Below are 10,590 nucleotides of genomic sequence, written 5' to 3'. Positions count from 1 at the left end.
ATTATATTGCGATAATTTGTTTGCTTTTTAGCAAGTCATGTTCAAAAAGTTTATAATTTTGCATATATGTGACATTCGATTACTTTTATATAATTTTGTTACATAAAATAATTTTCCATTTTTTTATGATAATCTGATTTTTATAGTAAATTTATGCAACAAATTTTATTTTGTATAATTTGTTATCCAAGACTTTTATATTTTTTTACACCAATAATCGTTAATAAATTTTAAAAAAAAACTTGAGTCTAAAATTTTCTCCTGTTATAATATTAATGAAATTATTTATTAAACAAAAGGTTTAAAATGTTATAGAATATAAGTATATCAATACCGTCATTTATAAAAAATATATATACTATTTTAGTCACCAAAATTTATGCGAAATTCTACTTTTTTGTCTCTAAATTCTTACAATTTTATAAAATTATGTTTTGATGTTATAATTTATTTTATAAAAATATTTGAACATTTTCTTTTAGTCAAATTATTTTTTAATGACTATAATAACATCAATTTATAAACTTTAATATATTTTTAAAAAATTATAATTTTTTATTGCTCATACAAAATATTTTAAAAATAATTATTTAAATTTAAAAAGAATTTTAAGATTATAAATTGAATGAAAAAACAAAAAAAAAATTAACAGAATTATACAAAATTAATAGATGTCACTTATAAACAAAATAATTTTTGGGTTATTATACATTTTTGGACTCTGTTTTTTTTTTCTGATTTCTTGTTTGGATCATGTGTTTTAAAAAAATTCATTTTTGGACTTTATATTTTGTAAAATGGTTCAAATAGACCCATAAACTCAATTTTGATGAAAAAAAATTAAATATGACAACACAACTTTTAAGCATAATGATTTTTTTTTGTTCTGAATTGTTAGTTTAGTGAATTATTTGTGATTTTATTAGCATGAGAAAACTTTGACCGAAATTGAGTTTAGGGTTCCATTTGAACAATTTTACAAAATATAACATCAAAAAATAATTTGTCAAAATACAAAATCTAAACTAGACAAAACACAAAGTACAAAAAAAATATATATAAACCTAATTTTTTTTAATATATATGTGTATATTACACCTACATGAGATGACTTTAATTTTAATAAATTATATATTTAAATAATTAATGACATAATTTTTCTTCAACAAAAAAAATCAATTATATGTTATTAGTTACTCCAAAAGAAATTAAGACAAACAGTTGTGCTTGTGCACCTAAAGTAGAATAATACTGGGTAGCGACAAGTTATTCGCGATAGTGGACTTTTATTCCTCTTCCAAAATGTCTAAACATGCATTTACTAGACAATGCTTTTATTCTGTGACCAAAGGAGATAGGGAACTGTGGTTGGCCCCATCCGTGCCCTACCATTTTTATGGTACGTACGAGGCATTGGGGCTCAAAACCAGACGTACTTACAGGTGGCCTGCGTCGGCAGCTGAAACGCTGGGCCTATTGCACGAGACTTCATTGGAAACCATGTAAACTTGATTGGTGTCTAGGAGCCGGATTGACCACAGGTGACGTCGTAACGTGCGTCCGCGTCGACCTATATACTCTGTAAGCACGAACTAAATGCTGCAAGAAATCGACGGTTAACTCTGAACCCCCCACTCCAATTTCGTTGGGTAAGATTTTGATATATTATCCAAACAATTGGCCAAGCTAGCTTCCTCTCTTAATTATTCTATATCACATCACTAATAACACTACCGACCAGATATTATACATAAGTTCAGAATTCTAGTTAATAAACAATGTTTTCTCAAATCCACATTTAAATCGTTATCGAAATGGAACTATCATTATGAAAAAAAGTTGTTGTACATGTACATGAGAATTGAGATGACATATATATGTTATCTAGAATGAAAAACATTTACAAAATGTGCACTATATTTTGACAGAGTCAATATTTTATTTTATTTTTGTTGGAGCCACTGTCATTATCAAATACTGTATACAAACGTAAAACCCAATTTGTTTTCTTTTCATGAATGATAGTAGTCAACTTCAAATGACTATATTGGTACCATGAACGCTGAACTTATCTAGACTTTTGCCTTCCTAATATTTATGGAGTTGCCTTCTATAGTTATAAAATAATTAATTTCATATTCTATATATACCACTAGTACTCACCATATTCAAGCACACCAATACGCCACCATAGTTTCCAATTAGGTCATATTCTCTCTCAAAGTTACCCTAAAAGAAAAAGAAGATCGTGCACAAAATTAATGGGTTGTGAAAGTATGATGAAGATCACCTCTTTCACTAGCCTTAGACTATCCCCATCCTCTAATAATTTGATCATGGGGAGGGCAGGGAAGGCATCGGTAGCGATTGGCTGTGCTTTTAGTAATAAACCCTTTAAATTCATAGTTAGGTCTTCGAAAACTAGTTCATTAATAATTGAAAGGCATGCTGAGATGAAAAGCTTAATAAATATTGGTAATGATAATGGTAAATTTGGGAGGTTCGGGGGTAAGTTCGTCCCAGAGACATTAATGACTTGCTTGAACGATCTTGAAGCCGAATTCCGGTCCGTTTTGCAGAATCCTCAGTTTCAGGTTTGTATTATGTCAATTTATTTTACATATATTTATAGGAAAATCTTATATGCATGACACAATTATATATATATATATAAATATATACTTCTCTTAATTTGTTAATTATTATTAATAATGTTAGGCTGAACTTGAGACGGCGCTGAGAGACTATGTTGGGCGAGAGACGCCTCTGTACTTCGCAGAGCGGCTTACAGAGCACTACAAGCGCAGTAATGGGGAAGGGCCAGAGATATATCTAAAGAGGGAAGATCTTTGCCATGGTGGAGCACACAAGATGAACAACGCCATTGCGCAGGCAATGATTGCCCGCCGCATGGGCAGAACAAGCGTAGTCGCGGCCACCGGTGCCGGTCAGCACGGCGTTGCAACCGCCGCTTCCTGTGCCAAACTCTCTTTGGAGTGTACCATCTTCATGGGATCCAAAGATATCGAAAAACAGTCTTCTAATGTTCTATTGATGAAGCTGCTAGGTGCTCAGGTATATATATATATATACCATCTTCATGGGATCTAAACATTACAATTGCATGGATAAAGATAATAAATCTAGTTAAAATCCAAAATCCTAGGAGAGACACAGGAAACCACGCGTTCAAATATTTCAACCAGCAGGAAAGAAATATTTGAAATGATAGTATATGTGGTGATGGTTAATTGAATTTTTGTGGCTAATTGTATTGGTATGATTATAAATATAGGTGAAATCAGTGGAGGGAAATTTCAAGGATGCGTCATCGGAGGCCATAAGGCACTGGGCCAATAACCTTGAAACCAGCTATTACCTTTCGGGAACTGTGGTGGGACCTCATCCTTGTCCGACCATGGTGCGAGAGTTTCAATCGGTGATTGGCAAAGAAACCAGGAAGCAAGCAATGGAGAAATGGGGCTCCAAACCAGACGTTCTGGTGGCCTGCGTTGGCAGTGGATCTAATGCTTTGGGCCTATTCCACGAGTTCATCGGAGACCAAGATGTGAGGTTGATTGGTGTCGAAGGAGCCGGATTTGGGCTTGACAAAGGGCCGCACTCGGCCACCTTGACCAGAGGAGACGTCGGCGTCTATCACGGAGCCATGAGCTACTTGTTGCAAGACAACTACGGTCAAATTCTCAACCCCCACTCCATTGCCGTTGGGTAATAATAACTTTTATATCCAAACAACTGATCTAGCTTGCTGTCATAATTATTCTGATGCAGAACCATATCATATCAATCATTTTGATTCATTAATAACATGACAATCAAATCTTTTTCCATGTAATAATTTTATTTCATCTGTTTAATCTTATCCTTAACTCTAAGAAGAACCACCCAAAATATGCATCAAAACATTCCTAACTTAATCAATTACATTTATTATAAAGTGAATATTATTATTTTAAAAAGCACAACACATAACTGTGTTTAACATTTAAGTATAGATTTTAAGTTCATATATTATTATTTTAAACTTTATTTATTTATTTACTTTTGCATGAACAAAGAAGAAAAAAAAATTACCCTTTCAAAAGTTGTAATGATCTCATTTTTTTAATATTTAATTATACCTATCTGATGAACATTAATTGTACGTGTTCCAAACAATATAATAGAGTTTTTAGTGCCAATGTATTATATGTTTTTTAGTCAACTTGAGTTGAGACATGCATTTCATGCTAAGTTTTTATATATAAAAAATAAAAGTAGTTTACATATGATGATTTCTTTTTGACAAGTGATATATGATGATTGATGAAATAGAAAGATTGAAAAATGCAGGTTAGAGTACCCGGGAGTTAGTCCAGAACTGAGTTTTCTCAAAGACAGTAGACGAGCTGAATTTTACGCGGCCACTGATGAAGAAGCTCTAGATGGTACGTACGTAATAAATAAACATATGAAAAACAAGAATCAAATTTAGACAAACATTTGGTCAACTGCTTTAGTAGTTTTTTAAACAGTTTTTTGTTTTTTTAAATGAAAATACTTTTTATTGGTTAAGTTTTTGTTTTATCTATTTTAATAATAGTAACTTTAAAAAATAAAAAGCTTTAAAGTATAATTTTAAACTTAAACTTTAACTTTTTTTGTGTCTTTCATCTTACTATTTTTTTTAATAGCCTGTAACTCTGGTGGGCATCGTTAGGAAAGAAGTTTGTCTGTTAGTAGGGTCAAGTGATAAAGTATATTGGTATTTGTTAGAATAAAACAAATAACGTTGCTTTGTTGGTGAAAGTTGCTATGTTATTTTTTTTTAATTTATCTTTCTTTTTTTGATTGGTGAGATTTATTTAAAAAATAGTGATGAATCACTTAAGCTACTTTTGGTGTAGCCTGTTCCTCTTATTTCCATATTCCCTCATCCTTCACTATTCTCCCTCATCAATTATTTTCTCACATCCTAATCTCTATGGTTCTTCTCTCATCCTCATCCAAATATTTTTGTTCATACAAAAAATTAAATAAAACAAAAATAAGAAAGAAAAAAAATTGTAATTTTTTGGTTGTTTATATTTGTTATCGAAGGCCTACATTATTAGGCTAACAATTAATTATTAAGATTTGAAATATAATTATGTATGTTTGTATTTTGTGCAGCCTACCGTTTATTGTGTCGATTGGAAGGAATATTTCCAGCGTTAGAAGCATCTCATGCATTAGCAATTCTAAGTAAAATATGCCCCACTTTACCCCATGCCACAAAGGTCGTTGTTAATTGCAGTGGTCGAGGAGACAAAGATGCAGCTGTCGTCTTCAACTCCGTCCCAACCTAACTATAGTCCCATCCGATAACTAAGCGGTAGAGGTTTTAGGATTGCTTAATACTAAAAAAAATATCTTAGAGCAGTGCCACTATGTGAAAACAAGGATTATGCAATCTGCTCGTTTTCTTAGCTTTCTCAATGATCTATCAACGGAAACGATCATGTCATGTTAGAGTCGTTCAAACAAAACATATGACTCTTACGCAGGTAAGGACAACTACTTTAAATATCATAACCAAATTCAGCTAATCCACTACCGATAGGGTAGAAAAGATTGTGTGGTTCATGACATCTAATGTGTTTCCTTCACCATCTAAGCATCCTACTTTACAGTAAAATCATCGACATGATGACTAAATTGCATGTATGGATCTTAGTTTTTAATTGTGATTGATACGGGAGAAAAGTATTTAACATGAATCACAATTTTCGACAATTAACATGTGAAAACTTACGACAGGTAAGCACAACACATTCAATGAAAAAATTTAATTTCATAATTATCTAATAAGGCCGATTGCGCATTTTGTATTTCTAGCAAATTTTATTACAAAAAATATTAATTAAATATTGACAATAATTTTTATAATAAAAGCACAAACTATGACCAATATCTTATTACACATTTTCCATAGTATATGCCCCGAAAGAATTCATAATAATAACAACAATGAAATTCACAAAAAATTATCAAAATCACGAAAGGCATATATATAACAAAATTATGGAATGATAAACAAATAAAAACTGGCCTTGTATGAGATTAAATTAATTAACGATAAATTTATCACAATTCTCACAATTTTATGAATAACAAAATTGACATGCTTAGACTCACGATAGGTGAGTACATAAGCACTCAATTAATTATTCACTAACATAATTATATTATCAAAAATGTCAATCATCTATCAAATAATTTTTATGCCATGAATATAATTATGTCTTCATCCAATGAAATAAATAAAAAATAAAATTGTGAGAGAAAAAAAAAATTAATTCAAATTAATTATGTGATTATGCGTCAATTAACAATTTAAATTGATCAAACCCAAAATATAATCACACAATCAAATGAGAAAAATTAAAATGAGCAAAATGGTGAAAATTTGGTCCAAAATGGAATCTTCACGCGCCCCCACGCGCCCAAAAAAGTTTTAAAAAAATTTTGCTGAAAAATGCCCAAAAACGACATGTAGTTTTTCAGCAAATTACATGTAGTTTGTCAGAAAACGACATAAATCATAAAAAACGACAGCACTTCCGAAAATGACAAAAAAAACAAAAAACGACACTAAATCATAAAAACGACGACACGTCGTTTTGAGGTTGACTTCAACCTCCAGCGGGTCTGTTCCACCCGTTTCGAACCCAAATTCTGACCCCGTTGGATTTTAGCCACCAGAGCTCCGATTTTGATGTCGTTTGAGGGGTTTTTCTCCATTTTTCATACTCTTTCTATTTCCAGTACCCATTCAAACTTATAAACATCTGAAACCTGTAGATCTAATAGCCATTTTCGGCCATTAACAAGCTTTGAAAAAGCTTGGGTTTTGGGTGTTTTCAACGTAAACGAAACGGAAAATACAATCTAAAATATTGATAAACTCAATACTTATCCTCCAATCTGATTTTATCTACCAATAATATATAATTTCGATTTTTTTTTTTTTTTTTGTAAATCAGATTTGAAAAAAAAAATTATTCTAATAAGCCATAAAATCAAATGACCTGTCTCTGATACCAATTGTTATAATTAATACACAATGAGCACTAAATAAAAATAATCAATATCAAATCATGCTCATGAATTTCCATGATCAAACATTTTATTTAGGGCATTAATATAATAATATACGTACCTCCAATTATCGCCTTGATCTCTAATAATCATATTGATTACACTTCTTTGATCTACACATATAAAGAAAAGGAGAGCTTGGGAGTAATGAACACTACTATATCATTCTCTCTACACCATAGCTACACTCATTCCACCTTAATCATCAATCAAGAGCACAACCCTTTATATAAGGAATTATGGGCCAATTGGGCTTACATGCCCAATGTGAGAGAATTAGTTGTCTTGGCCCAATGGGCTGACCAAAGACGTTTTAGAGTGTGTCCATGGGCCCCGAGCATGTTAGTACGTTATGTCCATCCCATTATGGCCCGATGGTAATATCATGCATTACCGATTATATAGTTATCATTACATGCTAATACCGACACTGTGTGAGCAACACTTAATTATGTTAGTCCATATAAAATATTCTAACATCCAGAGATTTCTAGTCTCTGAGAGCTCATTTCTTCTCAATCTTTGTATTGCTCTGTTTCTTCACTTCCACTCTAGCTAGTGTTGGGCCCTATAAAAGAAAGCATAAACTAGTGTATAATTACAAGTCATGATGATAACATGTTTAACTAGTGAAATATTATAATAAGTGTTCCTTAATATATTAATTCTAGCCACAAATTAGTCATGTTTGGACTCCCAAAATGCTGCCACATAAATGAAAAGAAAAACAAATTGATATTGCACTAGAAACACAAGGTAACATTCGATGGAAGTATGAAAATCCATCAAAATATTATGAGCATATAATTTTATCATGCCAGCTCTTAAAAACAAAAAGGTAAATAAATTTAGGTTACATTATCCTGAGTCCTTTGCTAGAAACTAAAGTGATAAAAATAAGGCTCTCATAAAAAACAAGTTATAAGGATGACTGGATAAGGCTCTTCCTCCATTATTGGGCGATAACTAAAATCTGTACGAACGAGCTCTATCCCATTGGAACCTCCTCCTGAAACTATCTATCACTTTATCGATCGTCTACATGCAAAAAGATGCCTTTATGCAGTAGTAACTATAATGTAAATAATTCCAATAAAAAAAACTATAATATAAGTAATTGCAAAAGGAAAAAAATATCCCTCTCTCAACACAATCAATCGAATACTCCAGGTCTCAGGGGGCCTTTGCTTTGCCATGTTTCAAAGGATCTGATACACCCTCGCCACCAAACAATTTTGGCATTAGTCAATCACACCCACAGCCTATACGTGTGAGAAGACTCTAGCTAGGTGGCTGGAATGATATACAATCATACAAACAATCACTACAAGAAATTGACTTTTACCTGCAAAGTTTTTAGTTGCAAAATATTATTGCTAGCAATGAATTATATTTTGCTACAAAATTGTGGTAGCAAAATCATTTAGTTGCAAAATCTAAAAATATAAGACCAAATATGTTTGTAGCAAATTATTATTTTTAGCTTCCAATTTTCTTTAGGTAGCTAAATCTACTGGGACCAAAATATAAAATTGATAGTTTTATGTATTATTGGCTACCATTTTGTTTTGGTAGCAAAATTATAAAAAAAACTAGCTACTAATTTTTTGGTAGCAAAAAATAAACTTACTTTACTTAATTTTAAAAGCTTTTGCTACTATTTATTTAGCAAAAAAGTATTTTGACCATTAATATTATTATGCTATTAAATTGTTGGTAGCTAATAATATACAATGTAAAGCATTAAAGAAACTTAATAAATTGTATTTTTTTTAAATATTTATAATAATTATATATATTTTTTGGAAGAATATGATAATAATTGTACATATATATAATTAAATATTTGAAAGTTGTGTGTATAAGGATATGTCTATACATCATACATATAATAGATCAAATATATAAATTATTAATCTTTCCCCAAAAAAATTAATCTTCATTGTTTTACCATTAATATAAATAGATATAACCTAATATGAACTATATATATGCAATAGTCCTTATATTAAGATGATAAATACATACAAAATATTGTATATACAAATATATTTACTCCACGTTGTAACCGACTCTCACACACATTTTGTCTCACCACTATCCCTATTACTACAAGTATCTAACAATATATATGTATATATTTGTATATAATGAATCAAATAAGACTTGTTCATTTAGAAAGAAAAAAAAATAGAACTGCTCTCCTATATTTCATTTTCTTCTTTTGTCTCTCTCCATATATATATAAACGTGTGAAGTTTGCTTTGTATCTATACTATTCGAAAAGGTGATGTACAGATATTCAATTGGTTTATATTTAGACATATGTATGTATAAATACATTATTCTTCTTGTTCATTACTTGAGTTGAGAACTTGAATGAAAATTACCGTTACATCAATTATTCTTCTTGAGTTATTCATATTTTTTTTTATTACATAATATCGATATATTAATATGTTTTTTGTGAGTATTTGTTTTCTTATTACACTACAAGAAAAAGAGTCTACAGCGACAACTGTTGTCGTCACTATAGATCAAGAAGTCGTCGCAGTAGTGGTTTACTACAACGACGACGTGTCGGTCGTAGTAGAAAATCTTTTTTTTCGATTTGACTAGGATATTGCGACGACATGTCGTCGCTGTTGGTGGTTACAAAATTTAAAAATTTTGAATTTCAAAAGCTTCTACAGCGACGACATGTGGTTGTTGTAGGTCCGTCGACTACCCCATCTACAACGACGCCATGTCGTCGCTGAAGAGTGTGTGGGTTTATATGCCTTCAGCGATGACATGGCATCGTTGTAGTGTCCCTAAAACTTAAATTTTCGTATTCAGCGTGCACCCTACGACGACGGCATTGTCGCTGTAGGTATACAATTTTTTTAAAATATTTAATTAATTATATTGATTAAAATTTATTTAATAAAATATTAAATAAATAAAACCAAGTTATTTAATTAAATAATAAAACTATTTTAACAATATCCATAGTCTCCAAAATGTAAGATAACAAAACATAAGTAGTATTGTCTCCAAAATAAAACAAAAAAACAACATAAAATATTAATAATTTAAAAATAGTAATATAATAAAACTAAATGTCATCAAAATCAATTTGAAAGTCATTATCGTCGGGCAATTGTGGTGGCTGTGGTGGTTGTGGCTGCTGTGGTTGTTGTGGTTGAAAGCTTGCCATTATGGACTGTATCATATTCATGTCCAAGTTGAATGGCTAAAATTGTGGAGCTTGGATGTTTGGATTTGTTGCTTGCAAAAATTGTTACATTTGCTGGAAGTTGTTGTTTTGGGTCATAAAAGGCTTAACTGAAGTGTTGAATCATGAACTGGAAAGTCTCAGGTGATATCGTTGAAGGGCCAACTGTGGTGGACGGAAACAGTGATGCCTCTGATTGTGAAGAGGATATGGTGGTGCTTGAGGCAAAGGTA

At 31.1% G+C, this 10,590-nt stretch overlaps 1 protein-coding gene across 1 annotated transcript; it reads left to right on the top strand.

The window, feature by feature from the left end:
* Positions 1-2,163: 2,163 nt before the first annotated feature.
* LOC133795487 (tryptophan synthase beta chain 1-like) lies at positions 2,164-5,775 on the top strand. Its single transcript, XM_062232936.1, has 5 exons — positions 2,164-2,594; positions 2,719-3,075; positions 3,296-3,729; positions 4,354-4,448; positions 5,173-5,775. The coding sequence occupies exons 1-5, from the start codon at positions 2,262-2,264 to the stop codon at positions 5,346-5,348; spliced, it is 1,395 nt and encodes a 464-aa protein (XP_062088920.1). The 5' UTR covers positions 2,164-2,261; the 3' UTR covers positions 5,349-5,775.
* Positions 5,776-10,590: the final 4,815 nt, after the last annotated feature.

Source organism: Humulus lupulus, chromosome 8, assembly GCF_963169125.1.
Source record: "Humulus lupulus chromosome 8, drHumLupu1.1, whole genome shotgun sequence".
Classification (NCBI taxonomy): domain Eukaryota; kingdom Viridiplantae; phylum Streptophyta; class Magnoliopsida; order Rosales; family Cannabaceae; genus Humulus; species Humulus lupulus.
This window is presented reverse-complemented; position numbering and strand designations above follow the sequence as displayed.